Source organism: Perna viridis, chromosome 6 (genome assembly GCF_037379345.1).
Source record: "Perna viridis isolate PV_CMFRI_1.1 ecotype Kerala chromosome 6, ASM3737934v1, whole genome shotgun sequence".
NCBI classification, from domain to species: domain Eukaryota; kingdom Metazoa; phylum Mollusca; class Bivalvia; order Mytilida; family Mytilidae; genus Perna; species Perna viridis.
The window spans coordinates 40,636,792-40,658,538 of NC_142450.1; the positions used below are offsets into that span (position 1 = coordinate 40,636,792).

At 32.6% G+C, this 21,747-nt stretch overlaps 1 protein-coding gene across 7 annotated transcripts in view; it reads right to left on the reverse strand.

The window, feature by feature from the left end:
• LOC148614960 (uncharacterized) overlaps positions 1 to 21,747 on the reverse strand; it is a 32,335-nt gene continuing 10,588 nt past the window's right edge. For 4 of the 7 annotated variants that reach the window (XM_088589520.1, XM_088589522.1, XM_088589521.1 and 1 more), the window contains 5 exons: positions 17,695 to 17,885; positions 16,200 to 16,347; positions 14,319 to 14,442; positions 9,815 to 12,110; positions 1 to 2,511 (listed from right to left, as the gene is read on the reverse strand). In XM_088589520.1, the coding sequence (XP_088445646.1) occupies positions 2,455 to 2,511; positions 9,815 to 12,110; positions 14,319 to 14,442; positions 16,200 to 16,347; positions 17,695 to 17,885 (2,816 nt within the window). In that variant the 3' untranslated portion in view covers positions 1 to 2,454. Of the gene's footprint in view, positions 2,512 to 7,726; positions 7,759 to 7,779; positions 12,111 to 14,318; positions 14,443 to 16,199; positions 16,348 to 17,694; positions 17,886 to 21,747 lie in introns of those variants that run through there. The other 3 variants (XM_088589524.1, XM_088589523.1, XM_088589525.1) reach the window with 3 other exon arrangements.

Here is a 21,747-nt window from a genome sequence, read left to right on the forward strand (position 1 = left end):
TGCAAGTTTCAACAATTTTAATTTCACCACATTTTAAATACATTTAACATTAATAAATAGGTATCTATGTATCACAAAGAGGGTAACAGGAAAATTACACAGCAAAAGTAAAAACAGTACAAAATGTAATAAACATTGAATGTATAAACTTGAAAATGAAATGAGTATTTCAATACAGATGAACAATGGTACTATACCGAGTGTCTGTACGTGAATGTTTTTATTGTTCCCGTTTGCTTAGCTGCAATTCAAGTTCACAGTGTACAACAGATTGAATGATAAAAATGACACCGTAATGGGGAAAATTTCTACACATAGTGTTGAATGACCAATTCACGACATATTTAGTGCAGTTTTGTAAATTACACAATAAATTATCCGTGAACATGTTGCTATATGTTCAAATGTAATAGTAAGTTCTGAGATTATTCCGCGTTAAACGAACTGGCATTTGATTTTTTATGGGGCAAGGATGAAATTTGAAATAAATAGGCAGGATTGAAATTACTTTGAAATTGTTTTGCAGGACAAGCCAAAAGAAAAATGAAAGGTATGATCTATTATTATATTTATATATACATTTTTTATTTATAGACAAAAAATATAAGAATAAAAAAAACAGTAATAATAATAAATCGGCCTTTAAAAAAGGCAGGACCTATATTTCCTCAAAATAGAAAGGTGGTTGAAAAAAAGACTTCGCCCTTGGCCCAATCAGAATCAAATGCAAACATGGTTGCTCACTAATAAAAAATAAACATGATCAGCTTTCCTAGTTCAATGAAGAGTTCTACCTGCTATCTATACATATTCCAGTACCGAACTATTCACCGATTAAAATATAACATTATACCGTTTTGTACATGTATATCACATTAAAAAAGACCACTTTGTCATGAATTGCGATTTTTCCTTTTCCGAATCTATGATAGATTTTGTGTCATTCTTGAACTGGAATATTGATAATAAAAACCCTTTTTGAAGTAAATGGACGAGAATCATTTGATGTGCATCGAGGCACAGAATAACTTCGAATAAATATCAAAATAAAAAAAAAACACACATCGTTAATCATGCGAGCGAGGAAACCGAAAAAAATGCAATTCACGGTGATCAGTTATTTAAGTAGAATCACAAAAATACTATTTATCACAATTATAGTGTAGGACAGCACCTAATACAGGAGATATACACAACAATAAACTCCGTTGAAATTCTAACAATAATGTCTATAGCTATAGATGAGGTAAAATAATGATACAGACACATCACACCGGTGAACTCAATATCCTAGATAAACAAATACAAGTTAAACATACATGTGTGAAGTGTTTTGACTAGAGACTTTGAAACCTACTGCTTTGTCAAGTTAAAAACGGTAAACCACATTTCAGTTTTCAGCAGCCTAAATATTTGATTCCATGAAGCAACAGATTGTTGACCCGTTTTGAAAATTATACTTAAGTTAACTTTACTTAATCCCTGCAGTTTTAATGGACAAAAATGCCTCATTGCAAGAGGATAATTCTGCACTGTCGTTATGTTCAATATGCTGAAAAAGTACGGAATGTCCAGGGGAATCTTATTGAATTAATTAAACCTTGGAATTTCTCAAATGAAGTCAAGTTTTTACAGAAATTTGCAATAATGTTCCTGCATGGACATTCCCTTTAAAGGCAAAATTTATCAGCCTGTAACATTAAATGTAAGTTGCCAATTAACGCAACAGCAGCTAGCAACTCTTTTATATTTTTTTAAACCAGAAAAATAAAACGTACCTATTTATTGAGACCAATATGGAAATCGATACTAATATATCACCAATCCTGTAAAATCGTTGGTATGTACAGTTCCAGAGAAGTTACAAACCGAATATTGACCAATCAGATACTATAAGCCGTTATTGCCTCTTGGTGCCATATCATGTTATATCATTCCTGTCAAAAATCCTTCTAGTACTCAAACATTTAAAAAAATCTTGCATGTGTTTTTAAGTAGTTGAACTAACCGTTAAAAAGTATACGGACGATGAACGACGACAGACACAAAGCGACGTCAAAATGTCTTTTAGAGGTGACTTTAAGATTTGGTCTAGAAGAAACATTCCTTAGATCAATTTTCAGATCCGGCACAGAAACTGAATTTCCTTTTGCGTTCATACACTCTTTTCCAACACCAAAAAGTATAAATGATAATAGACAGTATGAAAATAAGGATTTTAATAGTAGAACTATAAAAATCCTAGAAATAACTCTAGTTTTCTGTTTGATTTGTGACGGTACAATAATGCTGAATGAAACTCCTCTGCTGTTAAAATATGTTGATCTGAGTCCTGAGAGCGCTGTCCTGATCAAGAAGTGTTGGTCCTTTGTAAACAGCTAGATTTGTATATGATCAGCGTATCGTGAATGATAAAGATGACTGAGGAGGATTTATGTTTTGTACAACCGAGTTTTATCCTGAGTCTAAGTAGTTTTCAAAATATTCACCAATGTCAGAAGACTGTCTTGTCTGAAAATATATGGTGTAATGATACATACTTTACAATTCATCATGTATACGTACTAAACAGCATATTGACAAAGTGAATAAAAAAATTGGAAGTATGAAAGACTATAAGTCTGGAGAGTGGAGGGTTGTTTTGATGTCTGTTACATTCTAAATTAGGAAAAAATGGTGTTAAATCTGTAGTAATATGTTTCTCTGCTCATTGATAAAAGGAAACGTTGTAATTGCAATTAATTTTACTTCGTTAACAAAAAATATACACAAAAAAATGAAAAAGTATTAAAATGAGGATATAAACACTACATATTGTGAAGAAGTTGGGCAAAACGTAGGATATTGTGTTGAGATTTCATAAATCAAATGTTTTGTCTTTTTTCTTGCACGTCTGTCCAGATTTTTAAACCAATACAACAAATTCCAACTTCCATTTGCAATAAACAGAAAGTTTTCTTCTTGTTAGGGGTCTTACCCAGAGAGGTATTTGAACTTCAAAGGGCAATAACTCCTATATAAATCATTATATTCTTTTATGAGAGCTTTCGTGATCATGATTAATTTACCAAAAGTTGGTTAATCACTTATCTGATAGATAAACAAATCTTCATGCTTCACATGGCACAGCAAGGTACGACCCAAAGTTTCGAACCATGAACAATGGGGAAAGTATGGACACACTATTCACGCTTGATACAGCCATAGACCGTTAATTAATTTAAGAACAGGTGTATGATAAAGATATCAATTTTGGTAGTGAATAAATATTTGACAGTAATTTATCAGAATCGAAGTGGCCCTCGTTCCTAACAAGTTTAAGTCACAGCTGCGAATCTGTTCCATTTTTCATTTGGGGGATATAACACATTGTAATGCAATTCCAAAGATATCCATTTTCACTTTTATCCAGGTTATTATCTGTACATCAAGAAAATGCTTATTTCTTGCCCCTTTTTCATAATGAGTTCAAGTCAAAACCCACAAAATCAATCGTAGAACAATTTCAATGAAATCAATTAACTTGTTCTCAACTTATTGTCCCAACATCATGGAAATGTTTGTTTGTGCTCCTTTTTTGGTCCCTAATTCCAACATGGCTTATGTCACACCCTTGAAATCAATCCTATCCTTACTTTTGTGGTACAATTTCAAAGAGAGATCACTTCACATTTACTCAAGTTATTGTCCACACATCACGTTTCTAGCCCATCATTCTGATACAGTTCATGTCACAACACCTCAAAAAATCATAGAAGATTTTTGAAAGAAATAACATAAAAAATGCCCCAAAAAAAAGTTGAAAAAGGGCAATAACTCCAACATAGCTTAATAGATAAAAATGAGAATTTGACCGCAGAGTGATCTCATCATGCTGAACACTTTTACTCCTGTCATAATTTGGCTAAACCTAACGGTTTTGGAGATATATTCGAAAAACTACTGTCTGACCCCTACGTTCTATTTTTAGTAATGACAGTCATGTTTTTCGACGGATCAAAAATCCCCACATCAGTTCAATGCAGGATACCTCAAGGAACATCAATACCCACTTTGGTTCAAATTGGTCAAGTAGTTTAAGAGGAGAAGAGTTTTGAAAAATTGTTCACCACAACGACGGACGCCTAGTGATGGCAATAGCTCACCTGGCCTTTAGCCAGGTGAGATATAAAAAAATAAAATTGGAATTTCAGTTTAACAATTATTATTTTTACTGCCATCAATTAAAAAGAATTGAAAAAAAGCAAGAGAAAAAATGTTTTGTTAACACGTAAAGTTGGGACAATGCCTGCTTCTAGTCTAGTTTATTCATCAAGTCCGTGGGAAGATCGAACGAAATGTGGCTAAGCTACTTCAATAAAATCAAGTTTAAGGGTTTCGGTAGTTTGGGAAACAAGTTAACACTGACTAGAGATTTTAAAATAAAATATCTTTATTTGAACAATATGTAAACAGTTCCTGTAAACGATTTAAGACGTTAAAAACCCGGCCGGCCCGTGGCTTTGTTTTAATTCACAACAGGGAGTTGATAATTAAGGGGAGATAATAGGCGGGAAAATAAAAACTAAAAAGTCTTATGTGGAAAGATGCAAGAGAGCATATAAAATAAATGAAAAAAAATAGTTAGAACATAATTTGTTGTCTTCTTTTTTTCTGAAGATCATTTCACCACTTTGATTATAAACTTAACTTTTTAGTTACTATTTACCACCTTTATTTTAACCTTACTATTTCATAATGTAAGGAAGGCTATATATACAATAAAATTGAAGAAATTAACATTGTTTGAGTATTGCACATTGAATTTATTGGACGGTTAAAAGATTGGATTGAAAATCTGAGTATATAACTGATGTGACAGTACAAACAGTAGATTAGAATCCAACTTCCAAACTATGTCAGGTTAGATAATGGAATCTTTGAAAATAAAACAAATATATATATTTAAAAAATAAAGAGAAAATATGTATTTCGGGTTCCCATTTTTATTTTTTTTTTTCTGACTGACCGACCTGATTTAATCCAGTCAAAAATCTGTGAACCAACAAATTAAAAAAACTGTGGCTTAATATTAAAATTTTTATTTTTCCACTCACTAAATAACTTCATATTGTTTTTACAATCTTTTGATTATACCCCTTTTCCACTTTTTTTTCCATTTTTTCTTTGTAAAATTAACCAGACTGTCTGATATTTGACACCTTTGGATACAGGTTTCAGAGTGCAAATGCTGTCAAGTTATCAATAAATTCTCCACAGAAGATATGACCATATGATACGAACACTGTCATAGCCTATGTTTTATAGTGTTTTATCATACAATACTAGTTACTGTACTCAATAATTAAATGAATTATTTGAAGTTCTGTGATTGTGGATTCACAACACACCATATTTTAAAAGAAGTAATGTTTACAATAGACACGAATGACATACTTCCCACATGATAGAAGCTAAACAAAGTTTTATACAGGAAGTCTATTAGAAATAAAACATTAATTTGTATTATTTTAGGCTTATAAACTTAAAATTTATTTCAATATGAGGAAAATGCATAAGTATTGAAGTATAGGTACCAGTATAGTATTGCATATCCCTGAGCGGGTGTACTTCAAAACATGGATGCTGTAAAGATATAGTGCATTTTCTTTTTGCCTCTCTACAAATTAATGTTTTGTCAAAAGATATGAACAATGACTTATAAAATAGAGCAAACATCACACTGTAAGATGAAGAACTTTTTTAAAAGAAAATCTAACATAATATCATAAAAATGTTCCACTGAAAAGGTTGGTTTGGTGAGTGCAAAACGAAAGTGAAAGTATGGAAAATGGCTCTTTATAGTTCAAGACTACTTTTCTGTCCAATCTTCGTGGACTCACCCTATTTTCTTTGCGGGAAATTATTTTTTCACGTCCTTAGAAATGCTACATAAGTGAAAGTTTTATTGAATCAATTTACATATTTTTTTTAAAAATCCTTAAAATATGCACTTCACTATAGAAGTCTATGGGAAAATTAATATGATATTGAGACCTATAGCAATAATGATGAACCCAGAGTAAGCTCCCTTTATATATAACACAATTATGGCATGCACATTAATTTTCCGTAAAACTTATAATGTTAATGATCTGACAACCTTGACAAGTCACATATTTTGTGTAGCCTTAATGCACTCCTCTACAGAACATTTTATTCATGGTTTATTTTGTGTGGTTTTTTTTTGAGAATGTTTGCCTTATTAATATAATTTTACAAGAGAATCTTGGCATAGCTGTCAGGACACAATGAAGAACTAATCAATATTTGACAACTAGGGTACTAATTGATGTAGCTCACCATGATAGATATCCTTCATAAAATGTACAAAAAATCCAATTTAGGTGGAAAATCCTTAACAATTTGACTTGATAAAACCTAAGTACATGTACTTAATGCATGATAGCCCAGGGACATTATTGTTGTGTCATAAGTATAACACATGGGAAATAACCAAATTTTATTGTATATTTATTGACATTAAATCCTTAGACAACACAAAACCTTACAATAAAACTGTCTGGTAACAACTGAAGTGAAAGTTTTTTTTTTTTACATTTACTAGTGAATAAGATCTTTGTGAGTATTTATTAAATCTCCAGTCTATCCAAATATCAGACATGTTCAGTTACATTATGACTATACATAATTTTATGAACATAGTTGGTAAAATCCTCAACTTTGGGAACTTTCGGAAAAATTCATAATCTGTAGATGATAATTTCCAGTTAAATTTCGTAGAAACTACATAGAACCCATAAATGTTTTACACCTCCTTTAAAGTATCTTACAAGCCAACTTGGACACTGACTCATTCTGGACCTATTGTCATGGAATACTATAGATCAACATTGTAGACATCATTCCCCATTAAACACCATCATAAAAACATCCATGAAATGCAAGAATTTCTACTTAATCCATTTTTCATGCATTAGACTAAAATATTTTGTTCAAATCTTTTGTTAAAGAGGTCTAAGTTAAATGATTGGAGTGGCCTAATGATGATTCATGATAAAACCTCGACTTTCTAAGGAAAATAAAATTACTTGTCTGACTTATGAGAATGTCAGTTTAATTTGTCTTATAACAATGAATAAATTCAATTTTTCAAATCTGAAGACTTACAGCCTATCAAAAATATTTCTTAGGCCACTAGAATTTAACTGTTAGATTGTCATCTAATAATTTGGAAATGATTCTTCTTTAATTCACTAATGAAGTAGCATAGTAACTAAGAATGATTCAAAATGCACTGCATGGTTGGAAAGCCTACATATTTTTATTTATTTTAAATGACCTTGTTTTAAGGAGATTCAAATTGCATGTATGTAGAATATATTGTAGGATTCAAAATTAAGGGAGATAACTCTGTAATGCATGCATTTTCAATGTGAATTATCTCCAGACCAGATAGATTAGAATGAATAATTATACATTTCATCATATAAACCCATAAAGAAACTTACAGTAATAACAGAAATAACAAATGTCACAAGTTGCATGATTCTTACAAAGACTGCTACTTAAATAATTACTTTACAACTCAGTATCATTGAGATCAGCAAAAGAATTTGAAGACAGAATTTACAAAGCCCTTAAATGATTTAATACTACTTTAATTTTTACTTTGTTTAGCTTCTCTCTGTCTACAACATATAGTTACATTTGTATAAAGTCTTACATCAGCTACTGATAAATCATGTATTCTGGGTCCTGGTGAGCAAGAAGATAAAATATCATAACATTTTTATTGAACATAACAAAGCAGTATTCAACACATTAATCATTTTATAATTACATTGTTTCTGTAATTCAATTTTATGCATATGAATCACTGTGTGTCTTCAATAAGCAGCCATGACACTTTCCAGATACATGTACTATGAATTATGGGTAATTCAAAGGCACTGCATGTTTAATATTTGTAGTAATTTGAGTTTTCATTTGGCATCATAAAACATTCCAGTCTTCTAAAATAATCAAACCAAGAGTTTCCCTACTCACTACTGTATTTGGAAATTGATGAATACATAAAAAATAGGAAATCAAAACACTGAGATAGGCCTTATGATATCTTTTTTTGCAAATTGCACAGCAATGGTAGGTTTTACCCAACTTTATGATTAAATTATGCCTATTCCTTCATGGAAAAAAAAGAAACTCAAAACTAAATTTAGACACTTCACATCCCTATGTATGGCACCATAAATCACAAGAATCACAAATATCACCTAAATGTTTTGTCACACACATACAACATGCAAGAACTAAAGTGCAATGAACAACAACAATGACAAAAAAAAACATAAACAAATGATCACAGGTAATGACTGAATCCAAGCACCCAAAGCGAATCAATGTTACATTGTATTTATTTGGCAAACAATAATTCTAATATAAGGCACCTATAATTCCACTGGAATAAGGTTAAGACTTCTTATAGCAGAAGGTTGAAAGTGAAGACATAACAAGGAATGTGAAACAAAGTTTGTACAAATCTTGAGGCAATGTTTCACACACTAACTTGGAATCAGTCAAGTTTCTGGGTTATCTCAGTGTTGAAGCTAGCAAAATATGAGGGGTGCAGTATTTCTCTGCCCTGCAGAGAAGCACAAAAGAATTACTTATCTTAACTGTCCTATTTATACATGTATCAGAAACCTGGATCTAATTTCTATATAGTTCGAAAATCTTTCAAATAAAGGAAATAGTCAAGATACACAAGTAGTACTCCATCTAAGAATCATGCAAAATGTAATTCATGGTTAGAAAGCTTACATATTTCTATTTTTGATATTTTGTTTATAGTAAACAGAAATTAACAGGTGGCTCTTCATATAACCCCTGTTCATAGGAGACATGAATTATAAAGAATGTACTATAGAATTCAACATTCAGGGAGATAACACTGTAAATGAAACTAAAAAAACAATAGAAACTATTGAATTTTCAATGTGAATTATCTCCTAAGAGCAGACAGATTAGAATGAATGATTATACATTTTATCATATAGACGCATAAAACAACTTAATAACACAAAAAAAAAATATGCAGCCTTTTTTATGGGTGTATCACATATTACAGAATTGCATGATTCTTACAAAGACTGCTACTTAAGTATTATCATTTATATCCAAATGCACATAGTGTGTGTCCATCAGATTATTTCCTTCTGATCCACCTATAGAAGTGCCATTGCTAAAATCAACATTTCCTGCTCCTTCGGAGTATTTTACAAACCTTGAAACAAAACAAAAATGGCAAATCAATGGTAAAATCTACGACAATTCAGAAAAAAAGAACTATTTGAGTTAGAATATATCATATTATTCCAAAAATTTCTATAAATGTTATCATCATTAATGTTTTTTCACATTTTTTTAAAGATTGCAACATATTGTAATTTATTTAATGTAATATACATGTACCATATTATGGCCCCCATTTTGACAGTAAAAGTTATCAATCATTTCTGACAGGAAAACTTTTTATCACTTGACAATATGAATTATCAGTATTGCACATTAATAGGTATGTCACATGAAATCCCCATTGTATCAAAAATCGACAGAAGAACAAGGTACTAACTGGATCAGACATTAACAGAAAAGATCATGACCATAAATAATTCTTGGAGGAGAACAAAAGATAGTAAAATGAGGAAATATAAAAGCAAAACAAAATGTACACAAAAAATAAATTAAAGCCAACAAAATAACTACAGTAAGTTCAAATGACAACAGTTCATGCTAGGTGGCATCACGATACCTGTATGATCTCAAGACTGCCTTGTAGCGAATTATGACTACTGCTGGACGATATACTACTGTTAGACTGATATGGATCCGACGGAGCTCGACATCCATCCATAATTCTATGTGATGGAAGTCTACTGAATGGTGAACAATGATTAGGTGAATGTTGCCCATCAGATGATAGAATGTCATCCATACTTCGAGCTTTCCGACTAGCTTCATATACTTTTGTTCTTAACATTGCACTTTCCATTGCTGCTGATATTTGTTTATAAATTTCTTTTTCAGTGAAATGGTTTATACTCAATTTAGAATCACAGTGTTTTGAACGTTTACCACTCTGTAGAATGTAAGTGTCAGCTGTGTCATCTTGAGATGTGCTACTTCCAGATCCTGGTGAATCCTGACAATCAGATCCTAAATCAAATGTTGGATATTTGGAAAATGCAATGCTGTTAGGTCTTTCCATTGGACGTTTTGCCCTATTATCGTGAGTTCTTCTCACAACCTTCACAGTACTGGGGGATGTGATCGTTTCTGTTGACGAGCTTCCTGAGCATGAATTAGATGGAGATTCACTATCTACCATCATATCCTTGGTATCTAATTGTGATGACAGTGTTTTCTTCCTGACTAGCTTGCTGCAAGAGTTTGTAAAACATGGTGTAAAATTCAACTTGTCCAGTGAAGTTGACGGAAAAGTTGGTAAAGTAGGATTCTCAGTTGATTTTCTTTCACTTGTAGGAGAACAAAAGTTCAGATTAGCAAGAGCAGATGATGGTGACATACTTTGTGTCATACAAAGCTTTTTGTTTGGGAAACCTGAATTTTGAAAAGGAAGTGTTTTTGGGGCAATAGGCTTTAAATCTAGTTTATAATCCATATCACTGTCCGGCAGTGAAATAGTTGGTTTTGATTCTAGCATTTTACCATCAGCCCTTGGAGTAGATACTGAACTTTCCGCTGACTTTGTGGTCAAATGAGGCTCAAGATGGTTCGTTGACATTGGTGAACAATCAGAGGTTATCACAGTTGAGAGAGCCAGACTAAATGATGGTCTTTTTGCAGGAGAAGTTGCCTTATGAGAGGGTGTACACAAAATACTTGGTTTCAAAGAATGTTGAACACTTGTATTGTGACTTAAGTTTGCTGTCAATTTGATATCATTTGACACCATTGAAGGTTTTGTAATTAATTCATCTGTCATAAGCTGTGACACTTTGTTAACATTCATTTGAGAAGAATAAGATATGTTTGATTGTGATGAGCTTATACAGGAACTCATCATTGTTGAGGTAATAAGGTCATGTGATTCCAAAGTCAATGCACTAGGTTTCTGCATCACTTTTGACAATGGAACATCAGTTGAGACATTGAAGTCCTTTGATTCTGAAGTAAACACTGCCCTGTTTTCATTCTGGTCAAATATATCACATGATAGATTTGAATTGTTTTGAACATTTGCAACACTTTTGACCTCTGTCACACATGGTGACAATGCGAGGCTGAAAGATTTCTTAGCTGCTGTTTTCTTAGACAAAGAAAAATTAGTTGAGATATTTTCTGACTGAAACAATGTCTTATTTTCCAATGACATAGCTGGGGAGTCTTCTGATAAATTCTCTTCTTCAGGTGATATCACAGGGGACAGTGGTAGTGTAAAAGGTCGGTTCAAGGACTGACGTGGTGATTTTAGCCTTGACCTTTCACGCATCCCAGGGTCTAAAGGGAATGACCGCTGATCTTTCGTTTCAGATGATATTGGTAGAGTAAAAGATCGCTTTCCAGGAGATAACGGAGATCTACTGATACCAACTGATGATTCAAGTGGAATGGAGCATTGTGGGAATGGTTTGAATTCTTCACAAGGTGTGCTTGCCATGACCTGAGAGCTTTTCCGTTCATATAGATCCTTCTTCTGATTCTCATTATTATTGTTAGTTTCATATGATTTTAATCGAACATGTTTAGCTTTGTCCCAAATCTTATCTGGTGAAGGAAAGTCCTCCCAAGTGTCATTATCACGCAACAATGGTTGACTACTTGTTGGTTCGTCTGATTCTGATGAATCTTTAGCTAATGCATATGAATCCCATAATGAGTCAAAAGTGAATGATTTTGAGATCTTTGGTGATGATGGACTACTCATCTGTAAGTCCATTGCAATTAGAGATTTAGGTTTATTATCACTGCTGTCTAACTTGTGCTTCCCGGAATCTTTTCCATTCTTAATTTGCTTTTCAAATTCTAGTAACTGTCCAAGGAAGTTAAAATTAGGGGATATTGTAGGTCTCTTATCTTTGACATACCTACAAAATATATATAACATCAACGTAAAAAAACAATAACAATACAACATTGACATGCAAGCAAACAACTTTTAACAACCTATTAAATTATTATATTCCCAGACCCATTTTTTGTTTTCTTTGGTTATATACACATACTATGTAGAAAACTTGCAGTATTAATTCTAATCTAGTGACCTCAAAAGTTCATTATGAGTAAACTGTCAAGTTTTGCTGAATATATAAAAACCTGAGCCTCAACAAATTATACTCAGTGAAGTTATTCATTAAGAGTTGATACATTAATTGATGAATCCTTTTCCGCGGTTAGCTGTATGACTTTTGGAAGCTTAACAAAGAGACAAGACTAGTCAAATATTATACATGTATCTAGTGACTGAGATGTCAGTACAAAAATGATTCAGTGGAAATGATGGACAATACAAGCATTATTCCAAACTGTACACAGTCAAAGCTTTTTACAACAATGACAACTGAATTAATTCTATTGTTGACATGGCTGTTGCTATAAATAGATCAAACACTGGAATTAGATCTATGTAACAACTCACCTGAAGGCATTGTATTGACAAAAAATATTCAAAGGTCAAAGATATAATGCATGCAAGGCCATAGCCATGAAACTCCTGTGTGTGTGTGTGTGTAATTGATGTCATTTTAGTAAACCTACATTTACTTTTATATTTGACTTGAGAATAAGCATGTAGTTCTTACACATTACTAAGCCATCTATATAATTTATTTTACCAGTACCATGTATTTTGATATTCTAACAATTTTAATTCAAGAAGTCTTTGGTAGAGCTTATCATAAGGATCATTTCAACAATTGAAAGTTTCTTTTACTCTATCATAATTTTCAAGATATTGACTGAAAACTGTTAAAAAAGTCATTTTTTCCCTTTCAAGGGCAATAACTCTTACAAGGAGTCATCTGACAACTTTTGTAGTCCTAATAATAAGGATCATTTCAGCTATTGAAAGAATTTGCCTAAACCTAATTGTTTTGGAGATATATGCGAAAAACTACTGTCTGACCGCTATGTTTTATTTTTAGTAATGGTGGCCATGTTTTTTGACGAATCAAAAATCCCCACATCAGTTCTATGCAGGATACCCTAAGGAACATTCATACCAAGTTTGGTTTCAATTGGTTAAGTAGTATCAGAGGAGAAGATTTTTGAAAAGAAATAACATTAAAAATAGCAAAACTCATTGAAAAAGGGCAATAACTCCACATGGCTTAACAGATTAAAACTAAAATTCGACAAGAAATAGATTTCATCATGCTAAACACTTTTACTAATGGTTTTGGAGATATATGCAAAAATCTGCTGTCTGACCCCTATGTTCTATTTTTAGTAATGGTGGCCATATTTTTCAACACATCAAAAATCCCCACATCAATTCTATGACGGTTACCCCAAGGAACATTCATTTCAAATTTAATTTCAATTGGTCAAGTAGTGTCAGAGGAGAAGATTTTTGAAAGAAATAACATTAAAAATAGCAAAAATCATTGAAAAAGGGCAATAACTCCAACATGGCTAAATGGATTAAAACCAAACTTTGACCAGAGATAGCGCTCATCATGCTGAACACTTTTACCGTCAAAATTTAGCAAACCTTAATGGATTTGGAGATATATGTGAAAAATCACTGTCTGACCCCTATGTTCTATTTTTAGTAAGGGTGGCAATGTTTTTCGATGAATCAAAAATCCCCACAACAGTTCTATGCGGGATAACCCAAGAAACATTTATATCAAGTTTGGTACTAATCAGTCGAGTAGTTTCAGAGGAGAAGAGTTTTGTATAAATATTAATGACGACAACGATGACGACTGACGCCAAGTGATGGCAATAGCTCACCTGGCCTTTGGCTAAAAAGTTAATTGCACTATTACAGAAAAGTATTAATTTTCGCAATGTACTAATTTTCATTATTTTGCAGTGAACATACAAAGCATGCAAAATTAGTTCCCACGAAATTGATGTTATCACAACATCTTATTATTTTTTAAATCAGCCAGAAATAGATACCCATGGATATGTTCAATTGACAGAATCCGTGAAAATTAGCAACCACAAAAAATTATAAGTTTACAGTATTTCGCAGGAAAACAATCATTAAAAATCACAGTACAGCCTTGGTATGACATTGATGTGATAGGAAATCCTACCATCTTACTTCCTAGAGGCCTACATACCTGTATGCATCATCTGATGACATATTTAAATGTTTCATGATGTATGCAATTGCCAGGGTAGGTGAACGAGATATCCCTGCTAAACAGTGAACTAATACACAACCATTGGCTTCTCTGACTTTATCTACAAAAATAAAGTGTAAGTCAGATAAGAAAAGATAACTAAATATGATCCGAACAGTTTCTCAATACACATGTCTTCATAAAAAAGTCACAACTTAATAAATAAGGAATGAATTAATAAGTCATAAAATAGAATTGATGGGGAGTGTACAAGATGCTGTGCCCACAGTTACTTTCCATAATTGAATTGAAAATTTCAGGGGAAGTATATGCATCCATTTATATAGCAATTTTTTTTTTGGCTGAAAAAGAAGACTATAAGAAAATTCTCACTACATTATAGCTATGTAATAGCATTTTTTTTTCTTACTTAATGCTGAAACAAACATAATGAAGCTTACTAGAGAGGTAGTTTTCCCTACGTGTATGGAACTCTTGAACTGCACAAAGAACTAATCTTTAATTCATTGTATCATGGACTACTGACCATGTCTTACATAAGCAATATATTAGAACTATGAGTAATGTATAATTGATATAATTATGTCACTATGCCAGTTCATACAGACCTGCTTAATAATTCATGAATGTGTCAACTTCTGTGTAGGTGATAGGCAAACATTTAAATAAACAAGTCATGTTTCAATCAGCCTCCATTCTCAATTACCAATTTGCAACTGTCATTTGCATCATTAAGCATGATTTCAATTAGAAAAGATTTTTTTTTTTTTTTCTTTTTTAAAGTCAAGAAAGTGTCTTCTTTCCTTTTACGATTTACTTTACAAGGAAAGTGATACATGTATTTAATATTCCTGAGTATTAGACCAACTGGTTTGATTTATACAGTGAAACCAGTAAACTGAACCCCTTTTGGACTTTGAAATTGGTGCAATAAGACAGGTGTCCAGTTAACCTAGGTTCAAAATACATTTACATTGATATTAGGGGACTTTAAAAAGTGTCTGATTTCATCAGGATGCAGATTATTAAGGGTTCAGTTTAGAAAGGTTTAAGGATTATTCAGGGTTCAGTTTAGACAGGTTTTCAGATCATTCTGGGTTCAGTTTAGACAGATTTAAGGATGATTCAGGGTTCAGTTTGGAAAGGTTTAAGGATGATTCAGGGTTCAGTTTAGACAGGTTTTCAGATCATTCTGGGTTCAGTTTAGACAGGTTTAAGGATTATTCTGGGTTCAGTTTAGACAGGTTTTCAGATCATTCTGGGTTCAGTTCAGACAGGTTTAAGGATCATTCAGGGTTCAGTTTGGAAAGGTTTAAGGATGATTCAGGGTTCAGTTTAGACAGGTTTTCAGATCATTCTGGGTTCAGTTTAGACAGATTTAAGGATTATTCTGGGTTCAGTTTAGACAGGTTTTCAGATCATTCTGGGTTCAGTTTAGACAGGTTTAAGGATCATTCAGGGTTCAGTTTAGACAGGTTTTCAGATCATTCAGGGTTCAGTTTAGACAGATTTCAGATCATTCAGGGTTCAGTTTAGACAAGTTCCACTGTACTTACTGAATAGTATAAAATGTTAAGAACACAAACTTTTACAGGAATAAACAATGTCAGCAAAATGGATAAAAATGTTTAGCTGATCTATAAAATCATTACAGTACATTCCCATACTAAAAATTAGAAAGATCAGATCTAAGTCTGCATTTGTTAAAATAAAAATCTAGGAACACTGTGCTGCATAATTTCTAAATGACAAAGAACTGGATGATGGACAAGGGTACAGCAATATGCCCCAGCCTTCTTGGGCCATGGTATGTTTCTTGACATAAAAGTACTTCAATGATGTTCATGTGAGATTTACCTATAAATTGGAATGCTTCTTCAAAATATGGCAGCATTTTTGCACTGTAGTTGTCATTGATTGGAATGCGAAAGAAGTGTCCATCCTGTACAAACGGTGGCTTGGGACACGTTGTGCTGACGTTTAGTATAAATGATATGTCGTTAACCTAGAAACAGAAATTAAAAGGTGAAAAAACATAATGAAGTTTTTAGCTGCTAAGAAGATATTTTTTTGTATCACAATTAATTCGGAAATCAGTTATTTCAAAATCCAATTCTTGGTCTGGATATGAACTGTTGAAGAAAACAGGATGTACAGGGAAAAACCCATAAATGAATGTTTTATAAATGATTTAGAAGTTAATAATTAATGTTTTCATGCCATCAATTTCAGCTATTAGTAAGCCTCAGATTTTCTGTCCTATATTATCACAGCCCATTCTAAGATCTTCTGGCCTGGAAGTGGTTCTACCTCAAATACATAATTCTCCTCCACATCAGTAGCTACTCATTAAAGAAGTTGATAAAATATTTACAATTATACTCTACCCTGAAAATTGTTAAATACTAGCAGTACTTTAAAAACACATTACCAGATCATATTAACTTTTCACAAGAGATATATTGTGTCATTTTTCAATGGTATACATCATAGTGATATAAATTCATAATATATCTCTTATCTGTATGATATTGTTGTCTCAAAAAGCTTGAGTGAAACAATAAAAGACAAATAAATACAAAACAGTAACTCTTTAAACTTTTACAACAGATCGATTGCATTTCAACTCATTACATAATATACAAAACAATAAAAGCATTTGTAATACTATCACTTATCTAATTGCATTTTATGCTCATGTGTAATAGATTCTCCATTAAACAGGGCTATAAATATTATCTTTATCATTTATATTGACTAGAGACTGATGTTGTATACACTACAATAAGTTATAAGTCAGCTGGTCACAGATAAAACCATGGAATAATGACGCAATGGTTTAAAAGCCATAAATAAAGAGACCAGCAAGAGGAGTAATTCTTATCAAAATCAGGAGTGTCACACAATAGATGCTTTGTCTTCTTTTGAAGTGGGGGGAATAGGACCTACCTATAAATGTTCAAGAAATTATAAAAAGACACTAGATTGACAAACAGCATTACTATGAAAGTACCTACTTTTATTCAAGGTTACCATTATTCATCTTTTAGACAAAACTTATCATTTCATTGATTTCTATCATACAAACGAATGGGAAATTTCCTTTTCATTGAAAACCAAATTTCATGGTTAACCAAATCCACAAAAATTGGTACCCCACCAACAATAATCCCTACACTGTAGTTTAAAAGTGTTGACAGCAGCTCAAATGATACATGTAGGTGAGGCAGTTAAAGGTGTTGTACTCAAATGACAATCCTGGTAGTAACAGTTTATACAGGCCTTCAACCTGTTATCAGCATTTGACATTTGATGGACACATGGCAATTTTTGTCTGAACTTTTAACCTTACCTGAATTGTTTCCTGAGAAATGGCGTCTCTATGTGACCCCAGATAGAGAAATGGCAGAATCCTTGTTGGTCCTACATTGGACACTGGGAGACATGGCTGAGACAGGAACGTGAGAGCAGTACATTTGTAACTGTTATCAGTCTTATTTTCACATAACTGAGGCTGCATGGCTTGGAAGGCCAAATATCCACCTGAAAAATAGTATGATTCAACTTTCATTAAAGTCTTCATTTCATTTAAAGGACAAATACATGAAAGACCAGCAGTGATTAGGAAGATTGATTGATTGATTGTTAGGGTTTAACACCCGAGCAGCAATATTTCAGCTATATTCAGGTGATGAACATGAAGTGAATGATAAAATGAACATGAAATGATGATGAAATGAAAAATGGGGTCGAGAAATTTTTATTGCCACTGGAAATAGGGAGAGGTGGGTAGGGTCGGGCAATTTAGCCACCTGTGGCGCAGCCCTATGGTTCCTACTCCGGGAGAATACCACAGTATGGTTCTTTAACATGCGAGGTACGTGGTATATTTCCCAGCACGGGAAGCATAATGCAACATTATGGTTTGCGGTCAGGTTTTCTGTATTACTGCCTGACAACCCCAGCATGTAACACACCAGGGGTACCCCATTCCACCACCTGGGGCACACAACCTAGTTGCTCTGTGGGCAGAGCGCCCTAGCCCCTGGCTAGGGTTCTGAGCACTATTTAATCACCTTTTACGACAAGCTTAGCGCTGCTGCAGGCCTATTCTTTTGACACCCGGACCTGCAAGGGTCGTGATTAGGAAGAGGAAGACCAATTCGTCAGTTCTATTTGTTGAGTGACGAAGACTAAGCTAAACATTTACTTGCCAACCTTTTTTCTGAGCAGGTTGAATCGCTCGTACAGAAGCAGTTTGCTTTAATATAAAGATAGTCTGTACAACAGATCACTAAACAGCCAAACATTCAATAAGCCAGTGAAATCTAACAAGAAGTTTTATTATCAAAGCATCGACTTGAATCAATTACATGTACTTGACACTCAAGTCATTTTAACATTTTTATAATGTGAGTCAACACTTTAACTCAAGTACTATATCATTGTATGTATTTCTTATTAAGTTTACTTTCTACGAATATCATTTTCAGAAATTCAATGATGAATTTGGTGATCTATTGTTAAATCTGAGAAAAATGCACAAATTTGCACAGCTCATTTAATGATAGATGATTTATTATTATGATTGAGTCTGAGCGCACTTTTCTGATTTTTTTCTTCTGATGAACATGATAAAATGTGTCGTGATGAGCTGTCAGAGTTTTAATGTTTCTTTAATCATTATATAGATGGTTAGAAGGAGTGTGAATCAATTGTAGAGTAGAGTAAAACATGAAATCCTCTTGGAATAATAAAAAGACATCAAAATTGAAAGCAAAATAATTTGTCATTTTTTCAAGGCATGGGCCTAATTCTGGACACACCATAATACAGTAAAAGCCAGTATATATGTATTAGGAAGAACCAATTATATGAGTCTGACTCACTTTAGGAGTCTCCTCTTGGCAACTGTTGAAATCAGCAAATACCATGTATGGGTGAACTATTGAAGGATCAATGCTCATCTCTTCATGATATTTCTCAATGAATGTAAACAAAGTTTGACCTCATTATTTATTTATATTACATCAATTAATGAATGAAAGAAAGACATACAGACTTTAATATTTTGCTACAGTTACATGGGTTTCAAACATTAAAGTTATGTACTGAACTAGATAGAAATCAGACATAGAACCAAACAGAAGATTTGTCACTATTATAATCATATGCATACATAACTACACATTATACTGTTATATATTTCTGCTATTAACAGCCTTAAACCATGACTTAAGAAGAGTTAGATATATACATGTACTCATTTTGGGGGGAAAAATATACACTTGAGTGTATTTTTATTTGACCATATTAAAGCAACAAGGCACCGTATATCTGATCTCAAAAGGTGGTACCAGTACTAACTGAAACTGACCAAAACGAATACATGCTATTGATAATTAAAACTAACATATTACAAATACTAAAAGCTTATAGACTTACCCCTGTGAATTACAACCATTAATGGAAGAATACTCAATTTGTCATTCATAAATCTTTGAATATATTTTTAACTGAGGATTATGTATTAGTGAAGATGTTTACAAAATACTACAGAAGTATCAGTTTTATTATCAGATAAAATAGTTGTGGGTTTTTATTATCTGTGAAGATTGAGTTTCCATTCACTTGCTCTGTTAGTTACATGTAACCTGAAGCAAACAACCTTAGACCTTTGACATTTAAAAAACCACAAATATTTATAAACCCAAACAGTACTGACTTCCTAATAAAGGTATTTTATGAAAATCCCACATATAAAATTTCTCCATTCATCGTAAGGTTAAGGTTTAAAGTTGACGACTAAGAAAACTTATAAAATTTTCCAACTTAACTGTAAATTTTAATAGAGTACCTGTAAAGTTCTGAAGTGTACAGGAAAAAAAAATTATGTAGTTCATTTGTACATTTCAGTAATATATTCGAGTTTTATAAATGCATGATACAGGTAAAAAAAAGGACAAGACTCACTGAATCTGGATAGTGTTAAAACACAAGTGAAAGACTGTTTTGGGTTTATAAAACAACTATTTCACATCCTGAAATAAGAATGTATCAAATTTACAAATGCTAGAAATAATATGGTTTATGCAATTGTTAAAATCACCTCCAGGTAATGTTTTAAAATTCTACTGTCATACCTAATTACAAATTCTACTAATATTTCTACTTTTACAGAGTTTAGCCTCAAGTTGTATCAAAGAAAAAAGGCAGGACATAGAGACCACATCCTAATTAGGACATGCATCATTAATAGTTAAATACACATGGATCCTCCTTGTCATAAAATAGGAAATTATGTAAAATATAAAAAGATAAGCTGGAATAAGTTGAGTTAATCATTTAATTACACTAAAGAGAACTATATGACCCATACTTTGCTGAGTTTTTATTTTGCTTTAGTCATTTAGAATTGGGTTTCAATATGAAACTGTCTACAATGCCACTTCAAGGGTCATCAAATAACAAAAATTAGCTAAGGAAGCTGCTACAAAAGAAATTCCTGAAACATATTAAGTCAAGTTTGGTAGTACAGAGTAAGCCAGGTTGCTGCATCAATATTCAATCCTGTTATTTTTTAAGTGGAAGAATTGTAAACATCACACTATATTTAACTCTGATGAAGAAAAATCATGGAAGTTTAGCTAGATGGCCAAAATTGAATGAAGGTTTTCAATGATGAGTGGTAAAATAGATTCTCCTTCAGTCTCAAGGGGATTAAAAGATTTTTCCTCTTGTGATTGACAAATTTTATATTTCAACCTATGAACCTCAGCTTGCGGTTTTAATCTATAAATTTAACCATCGAAAGTAGAGAAATATTGTAATCCCTGAGAGTATTGGAGGAGAATCTGTTTCTCCCGTGATATACACATTGTATGTAGAAAACTTGGAAAATGGAAAAGGCGGGAAAACTCTTGCGGAAATTTAATCACTCGCTTAGAATGGGATTATTTCTCCCCTCGAGATGATAAAAATAAGAGCTTAAACGAGCATTTTAAAATCTTAATTATACCATAAGGAATGGAGAAATGGTTTAAATCAAGAATGGGATGAAGGAGAATCAGTTTCTCCCATGAAATCTGCAGAAAATTTGGATAATGTAAAATGGTGGGGAAACTCGTAAAAATTTAATCACCACTCAGTGGTTAAAAAGCCATGTGTATTTTCAGTCACAAGCTTAGAATGGGAGACAGCAATATATCATCCATTTCCATGACAGTAGCACAAATTCAACAATATATGGGCGTTTGGGGTTTGAAATAATATGATGTATTAGAAAGACTTCAGTATCGGGCTATTCGTACTTTCTTAGGTGTTGGGAAAACCTCACCGATTCCAGCAATAACGGGTGATATTGGACGGACTCCAGTACATATAAACAATCAGTGTAACACAATTA